The sequence below is a fragment of the Thamnophis elegans genome, chromosome 11, assembly GCF_009769535.1.
Source record: "Thamnophis elegans isolate rThaEle1 chromosome 11, rThaEle1.pri, whole genome shotgun sequence".
Classification (NCBI taxonomy): domain Eukaryota; kingdom Metazoa; phylum Chordata; class Lepidosauria; order Squamata; family Colubridae; genus Thamnophis; species Thamnophis elegans.
Genome location: NC_045551.1, coordinates 11,730,120 through 11,752,082, shown reverse-complemented (window position 1 = coordinate 11,752,082; position 21,963 = coordinate 11,730,120). Strand labels below are relative to the sequence as shown.

Genomic DNA, 21,963 nt, shown 5'->3' with positions numbered 1-21,963 from the left:
ATTATCCTATTAAAAGATAATCCTATTATTCTAAAATATGACTAACTCAATATTAAAAACTGTAAATATTTAATGCTGATAAATAATAGCAGTAATTGTTATTTAGTATGATTAAAATTAGTATTGATATATCAATATAATATCAAAATTGACAATAAACACTAAAATAACAATACAAATATATAATGTGGAATATAAATGTAATAAATATAATATCTAAATGCAACATAAATGTAATAAATAATTTATCATGAAACTTTCCCCCTTTAAAGTAGTAAGATCAATTAAATAGTCTAGCAAGTTTGGACTATATGCTATATGTTATATTACTTAAGAATATATATACGTCAGAATCAGATACAACATCCACATCATTTCCAACTGAATCGATAAAACCATATGCCATGCCAAAACTATTTTAAATAAAGATATGAAATTAATCAAGTATTGCATTTATTTTTCAAAATGAATGTACATTTTTTTTAATTTAAGTTTTGTACCTCATCTTTTCATCTTCAAGGTATTCAAAGCAGCTAACAGATTTTTTTAAAACTGAAATCTACTTAAAAACTGGTGTTAATCTAATTCAAAAAGCCTGTCTAAAAAGGGAATTATCCTTTTCTAAAACCAAAAAAGAAAGAAGAACTGCCGCAGGATTGTATTCCGTAGTATTTAATCAATGCATAGCTTTCAAATATAATCCAAATTATATATCTAAACAACATTATAAATCATTTAAATATCAGAAGATTCGAGCATTGTTTTTTCTGATCTCTTGGCAGAAAGGATGTGTACTGGCATTTTAAGGAATTTAAAATGATTAAGTCCATGACACAAATTGCACAATAGGAAATCCAGGCCAGAATGCATTTAACTCATTGTATCACCAGGGACCAGAATTTATTAGGCCCAGGGAAAAAAAGTAGATAAAGCCACTTTATAGCTAAATTTGATATCATTAAAAATTAAATAGGATTAAAATCTGTGGTTTATAATTTACCCAGTTGTGCCATGTAGTCCACCCCACTCCTTTTGCCGGCGTTAGCCCGTTGCACCAAGGGGGCATGTAAGAGGGAGGGGAAAAAACAAGAGGTGATACGGCCACAGCTAAGCATGCAGCAACCTCGACGTCTAAGTGGGCGAGTCCACAGCATGTGTGCCCACACGTCCGAGACAGGGCATAAAAAGGGAAGAAAAGGCAGGGAGGAGACGACTGGATTCAGCTCTGTTTGGGGTGCCGGCTTGCACGCAAGCGAGTTCCCCAGCGCAGGGTGGAGAAAGGCTTTGTTGAAAGATCCTCAGGTGCAGCTGCATAATAAATCGCACCAATTCCGCCCAAACTTTTTTAAAAAATGTTGTCAAGACTCCTGTTTATCTGGAGTGGGTTTCGTTCACGATTCCACGGCCATTCTGCAGAGTACAGAGACTGCAGTCTGTGTCCAGCAAATGACACTGCACGGCAGTGAGAAACTGCTGCGCAATGTTTACTTGCCATGTGCGCGGGCGTGCGGCTGCGCAGCTGCACACCTTAGAGGGAACAGCGCTTACACGGAAGCGTCATCGTTCGCAAGCCTCCTGAAGAAGGTGTAAAGCATGGGTCATTATGAGATCCTCTCAGCTGCCTACCAGTCACCCTCTGGTTTTCGGCTGGTTGTGACCCTTGCCATCGTCTTCTCCTGCTGGTTGCAGGGGTTAGACATTTGGGTGCTCCCCCCACGGAAGCTTTTAACTCCGGGATGGGTGCGAAGTCAGACCTTGCTTAATGTCAAGCATGCCTCCAATATCCAAGAAAGGAAAACCTCAACTCCATTTTAATAGAGATAAAGTACTTTTACTAGATATGAAGTGAAAACTGTAAAAGGAAAGCAAGATCTGAGCCAGAAAGGCGGGAACATGTTATATTTAATGTCCTACATAGCATGGGGCGAGAACTGTCTCAGCCCATCCCACTAGGACAGATAGGGAAGCCAAGTTATAGATGCTGTCAGTTAAAGAATTCCAAGTGATGGGGTCCAGGAAGGGAGCCTTCTCTGTCATTGCTCATACCCTTTGAAACATTCTTCCCCCACAGGCAGGATGTGAGCCCACTCTCCTGGTCTTTCGAAAATATCTAAGGATCTGGCTCTGTCATGGTTGGGGCCTCATGGATGAGCATACAGCTATGGGGATAGTTAGCATCCTGAAAGCTCCCCCCACCATCTTTTATTAACTTTTAATTCAACTTTAACTATCCTTACCTGTATTTAAATTTTTATATTTAGTTTTTATGTTTTTAACATTTTACTTGTACACTACATCCAGAGTTCCTCTGAGGGAGATGAGCAGTTTCTAAATGTGATAAACAAACATACAGATAAGTAAGTGCTGAACAGGTAGATTCATGCCTTGCATGCAGCTTTCCAAACTATTTTGTACTGTGGCACTATATAGAAGAATATTGTAATTGTAATCAGCAAATATCGAGCATAAAAGTGTTACATTTTGAGGAGCACAAAGAGTTATTGGATGATTGGGAAGGAGAGCTGACGTCCGACGGCACAACATGCGATCTTGGTGCTTCGAGTTTGTAGTCGAATTTCTGCTGCTGGACGGTCCATTTGGACCTAAACCGTCCTGCAGAGATGGTGATTGAGAAGGGCATCTTCTGCTGATCTCAGGGACACCACAAAGTCTCTGAAAGATCCAGGAATAGCCCTTTTTTTCCAGCAACAGAAACGCAACTAATGAAACTGCTAAAGTTGGGACAGCTCCAGAATGGGAAGAAAGCGGAAAGAGAAAGTGTGTCGAATTGGTGAGGACATTTTATTATTAGAGGAAGAGACTACCCAAGAAAAAAAATTAAGTTAAGATTGAAAATAGAAGACTGTAGGCGGCGAGATTGATCTGCATTGAACTTAGTGTGTTATCCAGTTTCTATTTTTTTTTCATGGATGGATCTTTTTCAGGGGGTCCCTATTTTTTTAAACTGAATGGATTAATTCTTTCTTCTTCTTTTTTCACTTTTGCTTATACTATGGATTAAAATTCTCCTTTTTTAAATAATTCTTGATTTGATTGATTGGATTCTTTTTGATCTCCATTTAAGGTTTTTTTCTTTCTTAAGCTTGGAATATAAAGAAGATAATAATAAGGATTATAAAGATGGTTGTAACAACAGGAAGAAAAGCAGTGACATTGCCATTTAGAGGCTGGATACATTATTTTTTCTCTTTCTCTTTAATCACTTGTGATTCTAGGTTCTTTCAGTTTGTTTACTGACAGTGATAGTAGGGAGAGCACAAGTTGTTTATACAGGTGCCTTTTGGAAGTTCTATCACTAGCTATTGGAGGGAAGACAACATTTTGATTTGAAAGATAATAAATTAACCTGTTTGTAGTTTATTAAAATAGCCTTGAACCCTATAGTGGCAGTGTCTGCAAAATTGAAAGAATGGCTCAGCAGGAAAAAGAAACTAACATTGCAAATGATTATGTTTGAAATTCAAAATCTATTAGATGTGACAGAGCAAATTGAAAAGAGATTGGAGAATATGGAATACAAAAGAGAAAAATCTGATGGAGAAACTGAGGATGTTTACCAAATGAAGAAAGTGGAGGACAGAGTTCAAAAGATGGAAGAAAAAATAAGCGAAGAAATAAGAAAATTGTGAATACTGACAACAAAGTGAGCGTGGTTGGTAATGGCAAGAGCGGAATATGGAAAGGGAAGATAGATGGATTGGAACTCTACCCCAGACTTCAAAGCACAGAAGAAGAAAAGAGAGAAAAAATGATGGAGATAAGGAGAGAAATCTTGACAGAAGCACTAGCGATAACCAAAGATAAGCTGATGGAAAGAACAGATGTTGGGTTTCAAGCTTTTATGAGATATGAAAGGAATAACATGTCGCCAAGAGAAGTTTATACAAGATTTATTAAGAAAGTAACTAGAACATTAATGCTACAAATGGCAAGCGATATAAGACTGTACTATTACTGGAAAGATACAGGTCAATGCAATGAAAATGTATAATAAAAAATTAAGCTAAATTTAATTTACTAGTAGTATGTATAAAATGAAGCAACAATAGCTATAGTTAAATAATGATTAATAATTATAACAATACATATAGATGTATTAGTTTGATAATATGAAATTTTATATAAACAACACATGGAGATTATGAGAGGAGGTTTAAAAGTTTTATCTAGAATATGTTATAAAGATGTATTGTGATTGGATGATTTTAGGATGATTTAATGGAACATAATCATATTCTAGATTTTGAATATTATATATAAAAGGACGTAAAAACAATTATAGTCAAATTAAAGTTGAGATATAATAATTGTGATATACATGAATATAGGTGAATTTAAAATATGCAATTTGATATGAAAAGCAGGTGGTGACTATGGAAGAGATGCATGGAAATACTGTAACCAACTGACACACTTTCTACAATTTGTAATGGAAGATGGTTTTTTTATTTTTATGTTTGTTCTTCAAAAACAAATAAAAATTGTTTTAAAAAAAGAGTTATTGGAAGATTAATCCAAGGGCCATATCTGATGGAATGATTAAAACAATAGGAAGACCAAATAGAGGTACACCTGTTTTAATTAGATAACAGCTTCCATTTAAAATTCCCTTTCCACCATAATAATTATTGGTCTCAAAGCTAATAAGCAGGATGTAGCTTCCATTAGATGTAAGGGAGTTGGCAATAACCATTAGGTGAGACATAGTAAATAGTATTTATCAATGTTAAGAGGGAGGAGTATTGCATCCTCCTTGCAATATGGTCAGTTTTGTTCCAGTTCAGCGTTAAGTTGGAATTGATCCTCATAAACAGATATTATGTCTTGCATAATCAATTCCTTGTAAACTGAAAATCAATTCTGTGTGTGTCCCCAATCCCACTTGGACAATGAAGAATTCTATATTCTACTGACACAATGGAAACACTATAAAGAAGTGACATCTTAGACCATATCATGTACACATTAAGGCTTTGGACTATTCAGTGCTTTACCAGATTATACAGCTTTATATGCACCAAAGACAAAATCCTTGTGTGTCCAATCACACTTGGCCAATAAAGAATTCTATTCTATTAGGAAATTGTTCATGGTTTCTCTTGAGATAGGAATGCTTTGGTACAAAATTCAGATGATGAATACAGCATAGGAAGACTGGATTTGTTGTTTTTACAATGCAGTTAAAAAAAAATGTTGCTGCCATAGAAAGGAAGAGATCCAGGGGCCTGAAACACTCACCAAGGGACACATTAAGTTACACAGCTGGATATTTTTAGGTGATTAAAAAATTTTTTTTTGATTACTGTTGTGGCCCGGCAGGAGCCATTGGAGCTGCCACCAGACTCCGACAGCGAGGGCCCTATGAGTCAGCTCTGGAGGATGTGGAGGACCCAGGACAAGGTTCCGACTTCGAGCAGGGAGCAGAGAGGCTGGTTGGCCACCAGGAGGCACCTGAGCCTTGGACCCAGTGGGGAGGAGACGAGGGAGACTGAGCAGGCAGCCAGCAGTGAGTTGTTCCTGGATGCCTGGTACCGAAGAGCTAATAGGCGTCAGGAACAGTTGCGCAGTTACAGGAGGTAATTGCACTCAGCTGGTGGTCATTAGGCTCCTCTCCAGACTATAAAAAGACTGCTTATGCACATGCCCCTCTTGCAGAAGTCAACACATTGACTAAAAGTTGAAGAACTTTTGTAATTAGCTTGGCAGGCTGAGTTGCTGCCAAGGTCCTTATCTGTTTGTTATGCTTGGCTTTCAGCCACCGAGGTTTTGGTTTCTTGCTATTAAAGTACATTCCAGTTAAGCTTGTCTCGGCATTCGTTACTGGACAGAGGAGGGGGTCAGAACAGATTACTATGACAATGTTTCTGTTTCATAATAAGGCTAATAAAATGCAATAGCAAGGCTATATCAAAAGAGATTACTTTTGGCTGAATGAAAAAAATTCTTAAAAATTGCACTATTCATCAACCCAGGTAGCAGCTGTAGGAGATTAAAATTTTCAGATTTAAGTTTTTGCCCCTTTGAGTCACATGACAGTTCGGCAGTCTTACAAATCTAATACGTTAACAAATACATAAAAATATGGTCCTGGATCTTTGGCTGGTGGCTTATGTAAAATAGCAGTGTTTAGACTCCAGATTCGTGAGAATGCTAATCATTCCTTCAAGTGGTTTAACTTCAGTTAATTTGAAGATGCTGAATGTTTGAAAGAATGGAAGCTAAGGGCAATATTGCATTCTGAACTTTAGCTCCGCGACGACACGGGAACGAGGCGGCGACTTTAACAAATCGAGCCGTGCAGGAAAGGCGATGATCCTGTTCCTTGGTAAACTTTCGGGGATCGGTTCTGCAGCTCGTCCCAACTGCTAACTGTTCCACTCTCCGTTGCTGGATTCCAGCCTGTCGGTCCCCTTCCCAGCAATGGTCTCCATCCTTGGCAACTTGTGGACTTCAACTCCCAGAGTTCCTCAGCCAGCTGAGGTGAATTAGATGAATTAGATAAACCAATGTGTAGCCTTGGAAATGAGTCATCATACAAACCTTGACCAATTCTAAAGCCGGTTAATAAGATTTGCCTTTAAATGCAATTATATAAATATGGGTGACAACTGTTCATTAATATTTTAAAATATATCCGAGAACTCAGTCCACTCTGAAATACTGGCAAAGTCCTGCTATTGGAGTCTGACTTTCCCTATGATCATTTCAAGGCTAACATGAATGTAAATTTCAGTCAAGGCAAAATTAACTAGTCTTCCCTATTGCATTTAGATCCAGTTTATATGTTCACTTCTCCGTCTATAAATGAAGTTTTTACACACTTCAACTAATGATACCCAAGATTTGTTAGAACTTTATTAAACTTCCATCTTTGGATCCTTACAATGAATTGCAACATAATATCTGAAGAAAATCGGTTTATTTCTCTACCCGAACCATCTACTTAAAAAAAAAAAAAAAAAAACCCACTGCTTTTTGCGTGGGAAAAAAGGCCTGAACCACATCCTTCCTCTCATCACGCATTTCCTATATCTCACTAAGAGCAGAGGTCTCCCACCTTGGCAACTTTAAGACCTGTGGACTTCAACTCCCAGAGTTCCTCAGCCAGCAAAGCTCTAATGTTCAACTAGCAAAGCTGGCTGAGGAACTCTGGGAGTTGAAGTCCACAGGTCTTAAAGTCGCTAAGGTTGGGAGACTACTGCCCCGTCGAGAGCTCCTTTGGACCGGCCCTGAGGCGCCTGCGCAGTTGCCGTCGTGTAGGCCGGGGCCGTTCCTCCTCTGCCGGCTCTCACTTCTCCTCCGCCCCTTTCGCGGAATCGCCCTCGTCACCGCCGCCTTCAGCCGGGAGAGAGGAACGGAAGAGGCGCGCCTCCTCTTTTCCCTCCACGACGACAGCAGCAACAGCAGCAGCAGCAGCAGCGACACCCTCCCGAGGGAGCGAGTTTTGGGCGAGGGGCGAGGCTCCTTTTCCCGCCGGGGGCGCTGTCTTGCCCGGCGTGCAAAGTGGAGCTGGTGCGCTAAAGAGGAGAAAAAGGAGAGAAAAAGGGGCGTTATGAGTGAGTAGACCTCGGCTTGGACGCGCTGGCGGAGCTTTTCACGCCTTTGGTGCGCCTGAATCCAATTGCCTTTAGTTTAGTCCGGGTTCCCAAATTTAGCTTTCTTCTCCTCCCAGCTCCAGGTCTGGGTTTTTTTTTGCTTTTAGGAGGATCCCCTTTGGACAGGCGCGGGGTGGAAGTCAACCCGGTGCGCTTCGTGGAGAGTTGACGTCTGCCTGCCTCCGAGAAGGAGCTCTCCATCTCTTTGGCCTTGCAATTAGCAATGTTAGCAATGTTAGACTTATATAGCGCTTCATAGGGCTTTCAGCCCTCTCTAAGCGGTTTAGAGAGTCAGCATATTGCCCCCAACAATCTGGGTCCTCATTTTACCCACCTCGGAAGGATGGAAGGCTGAGTCAACCCTGAGCCGGTGAGATTTGAACCGCTGAACTGCAGCTAACAGTCAGCTGAAGTACTGCACTCTAACCACTGTGCCACCTCGGCTCTTGCAATTGCTGCCCGAAGGAGCTGAAGGGTGGCTGGGCGACCTTAGGCAGCTCAAAGTGTGTGTGGGGGGGTGGGCTTCCCAAGTAAACTTTTGGGGGCTGCTTTAAGCTCGTCGCGTATCTTTTCCCCCCCAAAAAACTTGGCTAGGATGGAGGAGCGTGGCTGGCCGGTGATGCTCGTCTTTTTCTTGCGGGTTGGCGAGTCCGTGAAACGCAGTGGGTGGGATCCGTGAGAAGGAGGCATTTTGCGGGAGGGCAGAATCGCGGCGTTCTTATAAGGTGAAGTTGAAGCTGTAAGTGCGGTGGGTCTCCAAACCTTGGCAACTTTAAGACCTGTGGACTTCAACTCCCAGGGTTCCTCAGCCAGCTTTGCTAGTTGAACATTAGAGCTTTGCTGGCTGAGGAACTCTGGGAGTTGAAGTCCACGAGTCTTAAAGTTGCCAAGGTGGGAGACCACTGCGTCTTAGTGAGATATAGGAAATGCGTGATGAGAGGAAGGATGTGGTTCAGGCCTTTTTTCCCCACGCAAAAAGCACTGGTGTTTTGTTTTTTTTAAGTAGATGGTTCGTGCAGAGAAATAAATCGATTTTCTTTAGGTATTATATTGCAATTCATTGCAAGGATCCAAAGATGGAAGTTTAATAAAGTTCTAACAAATCTTGGGTATAACTAGTTGAAGTGTGTAAAAACTTGATTTATAGACGGAGAAGTGAACATACACCAGTATAAACTGGATCTAAACGCAATAGGTAAAGACTAGTTCATTTTGCTTTGACTGAAATTTTACATCCATGTTAGCCTTGAAATGATCATAGGGAAAGTCAGGCTCCAATAGCAGGAATTTGCCAGAGTAGACTGAGTTCTCGGATATATTTTAAAATATTAATGAAAAGTTGCCACCCATATTTATATAATTGCATTGAAAGGCAAATCTTATTAACCGGCTTTAGAATTGGTCAAGGTTTTTATGAAGACTCATTTCAAAGGCTACACGTTGATTTATCTAATTAACCTAATTTTCACAATATAATAAATCATAATTAGCCAACATGTATGTGAACTCAGCAAGTCTCTTGTTGTGATAAAATATCAATGTCATGAAAATAACCCTAAGAAATATATTTGAAGCAGGCATTCTGAAAATGAATCTAGAGAAGTATTCATACTGTAGAAACTTTTATGATGAAGAGATAGCCAGTTTGATGTAGTGGTTAAGGGACTGGCCTAGAAATCAGGAGACCAAATACTAGGCTTCCCTTAGGGATGAAAGCCAGCCCAGTGACTCTTAGTAAGCACAATCCACCTCACAGGATGGAGAAAATACGCAACAGTATTAAGTACATTCATCGCCTTAAATTGAGTGGGTGTGTAGATACAAAAATCTAATAATTTAATAGGAACGTATATCCCTGATAATTTGGTTCTGAAAAACATTTATTAAAGCAAGTTTTCTAGTCTAACTAGGATTTTGGGGGGGGGGTTACATTCCCAACACATTGCCAGGTTATAGAAGGCTACGTTTAAAATTTTTTGTTGAACTGTTGAAAAGAAATAGCATTTGTGCTGTGGTGCAAATCTGTGTGTGTTATGAATTGGAAAATCTACTGGAGCAGTTTTCCCTCTGTAAGTAGAAGTATCTTGTATTGGAATGCAGTGGAATGGTGTAAATGCTAATAAAGGCTTAATTGAATGTGCTAGTTGAACATTAGAGTGCCTGGTTCAAATGGAAGATTCATGCTTTTTCCTTGATATTTCTAGTAAATGAGTTCTAGTCATAAGCCTGAAAATACTCCATTTAAAACCTTGACGAACCATATGAGAATAGGTAGCATTGAATTGACTGGCTCAAATATTTATTCAGTGTAATATATGTATATTTCTATCTCCTGCCAAAAGTGTCCAACTTCATTTGGTATATACTGAGGTTGTGGGGCATGCTTTCAGTGTTTGAAGTTAATTTTTAATAAGTTGACTTTAAGCAAATGTACCACTACCGGTACGCGCTTCAAAGTGCTAGTCGTTACTTTTAAAGCCCTACATGGTTTAGGACCTGGCTACCTGAGAGACCGCCTCCTGCCACTTACCTCCCAACGACCAACAAGATCGCACAGGTTGGGCCTCCTCCGGGTGCCGTCAACCGGACAATGCCGGCTGGCGGCTTCCCGGGGGAGGGCCTTCTCTGTTGCTGCGCCGGCCCTATGGAATGATCTACCTGCAGAGATCCGGACCCTTACCACTCTCCCGGCCTTCCGTAAAGCCATCAAGACCTGGCTGTTCTTGCAGGCCTGGGGGGCTGTTGATTGATATCCAGCCCCGCTTAGATGGAATGGGTGATGTGAATTTTAATACTGTATTTTTATTTTTTATTTCTATTTTTTAAATTTTAAATGTTTCTTTGTCTGTTGTGAGCCGCCCAGTGTCCCAATGGAAGTGGGCAGCATACAAATTCTATTAAACTTGGAAACTACCAACATTTATAAATAAGGTTTAAAATATATAGTAGGTTTGCTATAATATATAAGAATTACTGGTGACGTGGATCAAGAATAAGACATGGCAGGTCCTGTGGCAGTTTAAAGTCCAGTGTGTTTCTAATCTGCAGCAATCTATTTCGTAGAGTAACCTTTGCCATTTGTAATAGCAATCACTCCCCTCATTTACTTTTTTAAAATATTGCATAAGATCTAAAAAGCTTATTTCAAAAACATTTCATGCTGTTACTTCGCTGATTTCTAATTCTCTAATAATTCACAACACATTATCAAAACAGATCAGTTTCAGTGGGAAAATAAAAATATCTCTTGATTTTAAATATTTTTTAAACCAAACACCTCTGTATTGTTGAGAATTTATATATTTGAGATATTTTAGCATTAGAAGAAATACCTTAATGCTCTAAAATTCTAAACACTGATACATTTTATGTTTTGTAAGGAAATCCTTGTAATTATTCCATAACATTAGGTATGTTCACCGCCTTAAATTATATATAAAAAGGTAGGATATAAAAAGAAACAGAACAAATAGTTTTATATGCTTAACTTGTGCAAGAAGATAACAGACAGTTATATTAATAATGACATAATACAGTCACCAAAATGATTCACTGGAACATCTGTAAAAGTATCACATAATAATAATATTAAAAAATGGTGGGAACGTAGAGTTGAAAAAGTAGCTGAAAATGAGCATGTTAAAATATTGTGGTATTTCTGAATATAACTGATAAAGTATTGGCTCATAAAGCACCAGGTATAACTGTGGTTGAAAAAAGAAAGTATGGATAATTATGTGACAGTAGAATAGAAAATAAAAGAAGTGGAGAAGATCACAGAATATCAAGATCTGAAAATTGAAATTCAAAGAGTATGCCATAAATGGTTGTCTAAATCTTGTGCACATTTTGCTGAGTGTTATACCTTTTAAACTAAACACATTCTGAGTAAACATACATAGACTAGAGTCCGATAAAACAACCTTCAACTATTGCAAAATTAACATTATTTTTCCTGAACTAATTTCCCTGCTTCTTAGGAAGAAAAAATTCTTACAGCTTTTCATTTTTTATTAGCCTTAAATGTTTATGTGATTATTATTTTCCTATGATTCTGGTATCATTGATATGGAAAAATAGTACATTTATGTGAATTTCTTCTTCAGAATATAATATTTATGTCTGAAAACCATGCATGAGATTGTCCTATTTTTTGCTATACTATATAGAAATTATATATGAGCGTTTCAAAATCTACTATTATTTCTTCTATATACTTTATTTGAGGAATAGAACTAACAGAGGGAAGGAATTGTAGAAGGATAGGGTAGTGGACCTAGAGTTGAAAAATGGAGGTAAAACTCCAATTAGCAGCCATTATTTTATCCTGAACATCTGAAGGAACAAACTGAACTGGAAACTTACAATATCTCCTACTTTTTTTTAATAGAATATGAATTATGGATCCCCAAAAGAAAGCATAGGTCCTACCTAATTTATCAGAAGATAAATGCACATACCATATTTTTTGGAGTATAAGATGCACCAAGGTTTTGAAGAGGCAATTTTTTTTTAAAAAAAGTAGGTAGGTAGATAGAGGGAGAGAGAGGGAGAGAAAGAGAGAGAAATACAGTAGGTAGGTAGGGAGAGAGAGTGAGAGAGAATAGTTAGGTAGTTAGATAAAGGGATAGAGAGAGAGAAAAATAGAGATAGAGAAATACAGTAGGTAGGGGGAGAGAGAGTGTAAGTAGGTAGGTAGGCAGGTAGAGGGACAGAGAGAGAGAAATACAGTAGATAGGGAGGGAGAGAGTAGGTATGTAGGTACGTAGGTAGATGGAGAGAGAGAGGGGGAAGAGAGAAATGCAGTAGGTAGTTAGGGAGGGAGAGAGTAAGTAGTTAGAGGGAGGGAGGGAGAGACAGAAATACAGTAGGTAGGTAGGGAGAGAGGGAGAGTAGGTAGTAGGTAGATGTTTCCAGGTGTATTTATCCGTGTGCTGGAGAAGAAAATCGCTGACAATCTGTAGCACCTAAGACTTTGTTTCTGCTGGCACAGCACTTGATCAATGTAATTCTCATCAATCAGTTAAAAAGCTTTCCAAAAGGAAAAAAAGTTTTTGCATTCTGCAAACATCCCCAAAACGGCCCGTTTTTCACAAAAACAGGCCCGTTTTTTTTTTAAGAAGAAAAGGCATGAATAGCCTAGGGGGGGGGGCTTGCAGAGTGCTCCTGGGGAGGTGGGGGCCCAAAAAAGAGCAAAAAACAGAAACAGGCCCGTTTTTTGTCAATTTTTTTTTGCATGCATAGCCTTATGGAGGCTTATAGAGTGCTGCTAGGGGCCGGGGGGGGGGAGGGCAAAAAACGGCCTGTATTTTGCTCATTTCTGCCCTCCCCAGCCCCCAGGAGCTCTCTGAAAGCCTCCATAAGGGTATGCACGACCATTTTGGTGAAGGGGCGGGGCTTTGGAGGCAAAAAAATGCTGTATTTGGTGTATAAGACGCACCTAGATTTTCAGCCTCTTTTTTGAGGAAAAACGGTGCGTCTTATACTCCGAAAAATATGGTATTTAGTTGTGTGTCCCCCCCACCCCCACTCCGGAAACATATTGCGGTATTATGGCTTGCTTTCAGATTTGGTCAGAATAGAAGCTAAACAACACAAAGCTAAATTTTAATAAGCATGGGATACTTTTTCTTAAACTTTGATTGTCAGCAAGCTGCATGTTCTAAAACTGATGTTTTCTTATTCTGTCTATAAATAGGATTTGTGGTTGAAACTCTAGTTGCTAGCATTCTTTCATTATGGCTTACAATTTTCTACAGTAAAAATAAGTTACCAGGTGTTTTTCTAGTCCTGTCTTGACAGCTGAAGCTAGGCAGAATGTCTTTACATGCACATGTAAAGGAACACGAGAACACGAGATACGAAAATATGACGGGCCAAAGATGATGTGAAATTGTCAGAATGGAAAGTTAAAAAAAAAGAGTTTGCATATTTTAGGAATAAATGAGCTTAAAGTGCAATGGAACATTTCAGTTTAGATAATTGCACAGTATACTCTCTGTGCCTGAGACCACAGAAAGAAATAGAAATAATTGTTGTATCTCAATAAATAAGATCATGCCATTACAACTAGTGGATATAAAATGAATATTACTCTTTACCATAAGACTTGATAAATCATTTAGCAAATTGTATGAGGTGCTAAGTGGAATATCAAGGAAGGACATTGTATTGTTAATGGGCTTCCCAGCAGTAAAATATGATATATGAACAGTTAGAGAGTGAAAAATAGCCCATAATGAAATTATAAATTCAAAATTGATTCCTAACAGCATTGTAGATTGCAAGAAGAGCCAGTCAGTCAGTCCTGGATAAGAGGCCCTTAAGATAGTGATCAGCAAATATAAAATTACATATTCTACCTATTTGAAGTGCATGGATGATTATTTAGAAAAATAAGTACAATGCTTATGAAGTTGAAATAGAGAAAAAAGGGATATGTTGAATGACTAAGACCAGGGGCTAACAGAATGTTCTTGAAAAAATCTTCAGGTATAGGGTGCTAAACATTTTGGTTTGAAATGTACTGACTGTGATACTACTATTTCAAATAAAATCATAGTATTTGGGAAGCTTTAGGCATTCCAAATTCTAAACATTTAGAATATGTGAAACGCTAGATGTTTCTTACACTGGATTATCTTCCAAACATTTATACGGGGATAATTTTAAGTACAACATTTTGCACATCTCTTCACTACAAGTTATTAATGGAGACATCAGGTTGATGGGATTAGCCTATATAGTCAGCAGGAATCTAGGTTGGCTTTTAAATTATGCTTATTTAATCAGGGTAATTAAATTTGCATAATTAATATGCTTTATTTTTCATTTTTAAGACAATCAACGTTGGCAATGTTCTAAAATTTATATCTAAATATGTACTGAGCTTTTAATATTGTGACCATATGAAGTTACACTTTCGTTTGAAAATCTATTGATTTCCTTTTTCTACTCTTTCAAAAGCAAAGGTAATTGTCTTTGAGGTAGCAGAGAATACAATAGTTTGCATCTCTTTTTGTTATTAGTATAATGGCAGATATCATGTTTTTATAAGACAACATTCTTGTCTTAAAAAACAGTCAACTCTTGAGGGAAACTCTGGAAAGTAATCACGAGAGTAATCAAGGAAACAGCGAAAAGTTGTGCTGTTGCTTTGACTGTTTGGTGTGTTAAATTAAATATCAAGGCAAGAAAAATGTGTGTCTAGTCTTTAAAATGATATAGCCCTTGTTGCCTCCTGTGATTGGAATCCATAAACATGAGATGGAAATGTGTGGGATTCAATCTTGGTTGAAGAAGGAGGAGAGAAAAATTAAAAAACTTGAGCTGCAGAGACTCAAACCTTTAATCACTACTAAGGCTAACAATTACCAGAAAGGTTAGAGTACACCCAGATAGTCTTGGCTCAGATTGCTTCAAAACAAAACAAAACAAAACAAAAGCACCAGATAACATTTTATTTGCGTGGCACGACAAAACCGCGGACCACTAAAGCGCGCCCGATTAAAGCGCGTACCTGACGTCATCAGCAGCGCGACAAATACGACCGCTGAGATTTTAAAAAGCGCTTTTAAAGCAAGCCGATTCACGTAAAGGTAAGGGTTAGGTTTAAGGTTAGGGTTAGGTTAAGGGTTAGGGTTAGGTTTAGGGTTACGTTAAGCGTTAGGGTTAGGTTTAGGGTTAGGTTAAGGGTTAGCGTTAGGTTAAGGGTTAGGTTAGGGTTAGGTTAAGCGTTAGGGTTAGGTTTAGGGTTAGGTTTAGGGTTAGGTTAAGGGTTAGCGTTAGGTTTAGCGTTAGGTTAAGGGTTAGGGTTAGGGTTAGGTTAAGGGTTAGGTTTAGGTTTAGGTTTAGGTTTGGGGGGGTTAGGGTAAGGTTTTCGCGTTAATTTTAACTTTACCGATCACAGCGTGATGTTTTCGTCGCGCTGTGATGACGTCAGGTACGCGCTTTTGTCGAGCGCGCTTTAGTCTACTGCGGTTTTGTGGTGGAACCTTTATTTGTACCCTATCCCATTTTTATTATTCTTACAAATAACTCAAGGCGTTGAACATATCCAACACACCTTCCTCCTCCTCTTTTCCCCACAACAACCTTGTGAGATGGATTGAGCTGACAGAGTGACTGGCCCAAAGTCACCCAGCTGGCTTTCATGGTTAGGGTGGGACTAGAACTCCCGGTCTTCCACACATTGCACAATTATATTACCAACTGTGGCCTTTCCCTGGATCATAAAGCTTTACTGTATCACCCATGCATTTGTCACTTCTCGATTATTACAATGCGTTCTATGTTGGGCTTCCCCTATAGACCAACTGGAAACTTCAGCTGGTACAACAAGTGTTTTCCTCCTCCATTACAGAAGAAATCCAATTAACAGAGATAAATCAACTCAAGTACAATTTTAACAAACTGTCACACCCTTGACCATATATAATTAAGAATCACCTAATGAAAAATCAGTTATCAATATAAAGTATTGTCAAATTACTAAACGACTTTATCAGACTTGTCTTAATTTTCCACAAAATATTTTATTATTTCAATAATAATAGTAATTGAAAAAAATAAATACGTTTTTTTTAAATGGTACAAGTCTGTATCTTTTCCCAAAAGCATTATACTTAATTTGCAAGGTTTTGTGCCATTGTATAAGTCAATGAATCATTGTGAATACATAATACATAAAAATGGCATTTGAGAGCCAATTTGGTATAACCAGTTAAGACACCAAGGTTCCTACCATGTTTCCCTGAAAATAAGACAGGGTCTTATTTTGAGGGAAACATGATAGTAACCTTGGGGTCTTATTTTCTTTTTACCCCCGAAATAAGCGTTTGGCCTTATTTCCGGGGAGGTCTTATTATTTTTGAGGTGGTGAGCGTGGTCACTTTATAGCTGTTGCTGTGTTGCAATATTTTCGGGGGGGGGGCTTACTTTCGGGAGAGGTCTTATTATTTTTGAGGTGGTGAGCGTGGTCACCTCATAGCTGTTGCTATGTTGCAATATTTTCGGGGAGGGCTTACTTTCGGGAGAGGTCTTATTTTAGCACATGCGCTCAAAAGCCTGATTGGGTTTATTATCTAGGGAGGTCTTATTTTTGGGAAAACAGGGTAGTAACTGGGGGATCATGCGTTCTAGTCCCATCCAGTCCCAAAACCAAGTGTGTTATCTTGGGACAGTTATGGAAGAAAACCATGGCAAACCACTCCTGAAATCTTGCCAGGAAAATTGCAGAGATTTATTCAACCAGTTGCCAGGAGTCAGTAGAGCCCAGGTGGCGCAATGTTTAAATGCAGCACTGCAGGCTACTTCAGCTGACTGCAGTTTGGCTGTTCAAATCTCACCGGCTCAGAGTTGACTCAGCCTTCCATCCTTCCGAGGACCTGGATTGTTGTTGGTTGCAATATGCTGACTCTGTAAACCGTTTAGAGAGGGCTGAAAGCCCTATGAAGCGGTATATAAGTCTAACTGCTATTGCTATTGCTAGTACTGACTTGAAGGTGTACAATTGTGTGCACCCTCTCCACACCCACCCGCACGAACACACAGATATCTACCTCCTCATTGGAACACTTCTCTATCAGGTGTTCTCTATATTCATTTGAGCCTCTCTTCTGGTGTCTTTTTGAATGATAGCAATTTGTATTAAATTTCTGCCCTTCCAGTTAAATACAATTCTCTTTAAGTACAGTAATTAGAAATAATTTGTACTCAGAGCTTAGGGGGAAATGCAAGCGTTGCAGCCATTTTCCAGTTCAGCAGTTTTTTTTATTCTAACTTGTGCTCAAGGTGATAGTGAGTGAGCGGTCTGCTGAGACATTATTAGGCACCTTGGAGCTAAAACCATTTGGTCTAAGAATAGAATTTGGAACTGTAAATTTAAAAGTGAGATCTCTCTTTGGACCCTGAGTGCTCTTAGGAGAATAATAAATGGGAAAAGAAATAAGAGATTATGTAGAAAGGAGATCAGAAAGAGAAGTCAGCTAGTTGTGATTCTGTGATGTTTTTCACTTTCTTTGGTTCTTGGCTTGTCTATTAAATACATAAATTGTGCTCAGGAACCAATTTTAAAAAATGACATATCCTTTTGCAAGTCCTGGTCCCCATATGTGAGCTTACATAAGTAAATCGCATTAGAAAAAAATAGAATAGTGAAAATATGTTTCAATATAGTATTAAAATGATGGCAAATGATAGTTTAAAATCAGGTGTGATTCACTTAATAATTATTTGCTTAGAAACAGAAATTCTGGTCCAAATTATGCATCTACGTTGAGGACTACCTGTAAAAAAATATCAATATACAGTATTAATACCTTTAGAATTATCCACAATCTTAATCTTATAAGAAGTAAAGAAATTGAGCAAACCACACTCCAAACAATATACCATGTCATGTCTTTATTGAACATATTGAGCCAATGATCACCATCTGATGGAATTCCCCAATTCCATCAGCTGGTACCTGTTTCTGAAGCAATAAATTCAGTCGAATGTTTCTTGAATTTGTTGATCAATACTGCACATTGGTTTGGAAGGATTTTGATGCATTCCTCTTTAAGATATTTTTGAGCTGTCTTGTATGAATTACTTCGGTTTTGCCATAACATTTTACTTGGACTAAGGTCAGAACATTAAAAAAAAATGAAATGTCTTTTGCTTCAGCCATTTGGTTATAAATTTACTTGTTAGTTCTCCTGTTACCTTATTCACATTTATTTAAGCTGCCCCTCACAAATACCTTGACATTCTCCTATGGAATTTGCTGACTCCATTGTTCCCTGAATGATTAGGAGTTCCCCAGATCCTGAGGCAATTATTCGCATTGTCCTGCTTTTGCTGGAACACAGTGTTCATTAGATAGATGGATGGGTGGATGGATGGATGGATGGATGGATGGATGGATGGATGCTTTTTTAACCTCTCTGAATGTTAAGACGGACTTAGACCAGTGATGGCAAACCTTTTTGGTACAAATTGCCCAAACCAGAGTGCCAAAAACCTGACATCCAGCTGGCTGGTGCACATGTGCGTGTCGGAAATCCGACGTCCAGTTAGCTGAGCTCAGGCAATGGCCCGCATGCCCACAGAGGGGGCGCCACCTCTATACCTTCATATAGTTTCGTAGAGCCGAGGTGGCGCAGTGGTTAGGGTGCAGTACTGCAGGCCACTTCAGCTGACTGTTATCTGCAGTTCAGCGGTTCTAATCTCACCCGCTCAAGGTTGACTCAGCCTTCCATACTTCCAAGGTGGGTGAAATGAGGACCCAGACTGTGGGGGCGATATGCTGACTCTGTAAACCGCTTAGAGAGGGCTGAAAGCCCTATGAAGCGGTATATAAGTCTAACTGCTATTGCTATTGCTATTCATATCTTGCATTGTATCTAGGTCAATTAAAAGAAGCGTTAAGCATCTATTTTTAATCCAAATGTATGACAGTTATTTTTACATTTTCATTGCTTTATAAGGAGAACAACATTTAATATTCACTCCCAAATATATTTATACAGTTAATGCTCTTTAACTGCTTGTTTGGTTGAAGAACATGCCACATAATCAGTAAATTTGTTGTACTGCAAATGTACCATAGTGTGTACTTGTTTAAAACATTTTTATAAATATTTTGTAGCTTGAAATTATTTACTAGACTATTTTGTAATTCATAATATAGTAAAGTAGTTGAATTTTTAATCCATCACTATTAATAAATCATTAATAAAGTAATAAAGGGATGCAGTGACTCAGTGGCTAAGACGCTGAGCTTGTCGATGGAAACGTCTCAGCGGACTCTGATTTAATTTTGGATGCTATTTGGAACCCTGACATTAGAATTTTGAATTTTGAAATGCACTTCATCTTGCCGACGGATTTTAGTGTGATGAAAATCAAAAACTGATGGAGAAATAAACATACTGGTACATAGTCATCAACTGCTAAAATTTGAAAGGAATTAAATCAGGCATCTTTTCAGGAATTGATTTCACAGGTCTGCGACTAAAAAGCCGTTTGATTATTTTCATCTAATTTCCATGTATTTTGGTGTGCTGAAAACAAATAAAATATTGAAAAAACTCCTAGACGTCATGATTTGCCACAACATGCAAAATTGTCTTCAAATTTATCATTTTTTAAAATTTTTGGTATTTTTTTATATTATGGGTTTTAAAATTTAATGTCCAAATTACTTATTTAATTATTAATTGATTCACATAAGTGCATTTAAGATATAAAATGCCAAAAAAACCCCTTAAAGGGTTTGTCCGAGTTATGTAAAAAAAATACAGCACTGTAAATCTAATAGTCAGCAATATAAACATAAGCTAAGCAGGTTTTAAGTCTGTGCTTAAAATTTGGGAGCTGTGAGTGAGGAACAAGGTGAACGATTCCACCAAGACATTAAAGAGATGGAAAGGAGATACCAGGGAAAATGGAGCATTACAATGATGGCAGACTACTGTTGGATGCTTCAGAGAGACATTCCAGATGCTACTCACAAGCATAAATGCACCAAGAGGAGCCTCACAGGGAAGAAGAATCGAGTTTAGTGTGTGTACGTGAGCTCATTTCAGTTCCAAAAAGGATTTTCATGAAAATATTGTAATAAAACTTTAATTTTATAAGTATTTCCATTTATTTTGAGGTATTGCCTTATTTAACATAGTTACCTAAATTGTCAGGAAACATGATGTCCTATGACAAAATGGAGGTCATTTTCGGATTCAGCACACCAAAAAACAAAAAGATTACGTGGAATAACCAAAACAGCTCTCAAAAAAATTTTTTTTTGCAGACCTGTGATTTGGAAATAGCTTGATTATGTGAAAAAGAGATATGAAGGTGTTTATTGAAGTTTAAGATATACTGTTGCTTGTGGAATTGTTATACTGTACTGATAAATATTTTATTTTTTCTTCTAGATGTTTCCAGATGAAGAACAACAAATAACACAAACCATGGAAAAGGTACTGAAAGATTTTGACAAAGGCCCGCAAGAAAATATTTCTGATTTTGTGGATTTGAGTGGTAATTGCCAACAATCTTTTGAAGAGATTTCTCTAAACCAAAGCTCTATGCATCTTCCACTTGATTCTCCCACCACAGGTTTGTCTGTTTATATATTAAATTTGTGTACTGTTGACCCCATTTGAAGATGATTCTAAGTACAGATAGTCCCTGACTTACAATCTTTCATTTAACCTATTTCCCTGAATATAAGACCTCCCTGGATAATAAGCCCAATTGGGCTTTTGAGCGCATGTGCTAAAATAAGCCCTCCCCCAAAATAAGCCCTCCCCAAAACTATTTAAACACATGCAAAGCTGGTTCCTGCCATTTCCTCTGGTTGGTTGCCGCACAAACAACCAGAGGTGAGGCGAGACCGGGGGGGGGGGGGAGGAAGGGGGAACATGCCCCATTTACCCCACACGCCCTTACCTAACAGCTGTTCCAGCAACCCTAGCTCCTTCTGTCACGCTAATGGCCACCGCAAAAAGAGTGGCGGACACAGCAATGCGCAACACAGCAGTAGCCATGAGGTGACCACGCTTGTCTCCTCCTGCACCTCAAAAATAATGAAACCTCCCTGAAAATTAGGCCGAGTGTTTATTTCAGGGGTCTGTCTTATTTTCAGGGAAACACATTAGTGACCATTCAAAATTACAACAGCACTGAAAAAAGTGACTTATAACCATTTTTCATACTCGCGACCATTGCAGTATTCCCATGGTCACGTGAATAAAATTCAGATGCTTCGCAATTGACGGTTGCAGCGTCCCATGGTCATGTGATCACCTTTTATGGCCTTCTGACAAGCAAATTCAATGGGGAAACCTGATTCACTTAACCCGTGTTAACTGATTTAACAACTGCAGCGATTTATTTTAACAAATCTGTTTAGAAAAATCTAAAATGGGGCAGAACTCAATAAATTTCTCAGTTAACAACATAAATTTTGGGCTCAGTTGTGGTCATAGGTTGAGGACTATCTGTATTAGCAGAAATACTTTATACATTGTGTGAATACTGAAGGAGATATTTAGGAAAGACAAAAACATTCATAATGCATGTTTTTATTCGTATAATGCTGAATTTTGCATTCATGTATTTTGCTGAATTTTGCATTTATTTTAACATTCATTTTCATGTTTTAAGAAGGAAAAATATTAGAGGGAATCTGCTTGAAATATATTTACAGAAATATATATACAGAAATATATTTACAGTTGTCAGTACCTTTAAAATTACAGATAGTTCCTGAGATATGACTGTAATGGGGCCTATCTGTTATGGTTACATTTTGTGATAGCCATTAAGTAAAGGATCTCACTTGATGATTCTCTCCAAC

The 21,963-nt window shown here is 38.3% G+C and overlaps 1 protein-coding gene across 5 annotated transcripts in view; it reads left to right on the top strand.

Moving 5' to 3' along the window:
• The first annotated feature begins 7,257 nt into the window (after nt 1-7,257).
• RABGAP1L (RAB GTPase activating protein 1 like) overlaps nt 7,258-21,963 on the top strand; it is a 198,861-nt gene continuing 184,155 nt past the window's right edge. For 3 of the 5 annotated variants that reach the window (XM_032226744.1, XM_032226747.1, XM_032226748.1), the window contains exons 1-2: nt 10,352-10,392; nt 20,537-20,720. In XM_032226744.1, coding sequence (XP_032082635.1) covers nt 10,384-10,392; nt 20,537-20,720 — 193 coding nt within the window. In that variant the 5' untranslated portion in view covers nt 10,352-10,383. Of the gene's footprint in view, nt 7,578-7,968; nt 7,987-10,351; nt 10,393-20,536; nt 20,721-21,963 lie in introns of those variants that run through there. The other 2 variants (XM_032226745.1, XM_032226746.1) reach the window with 2 other exon arrangements.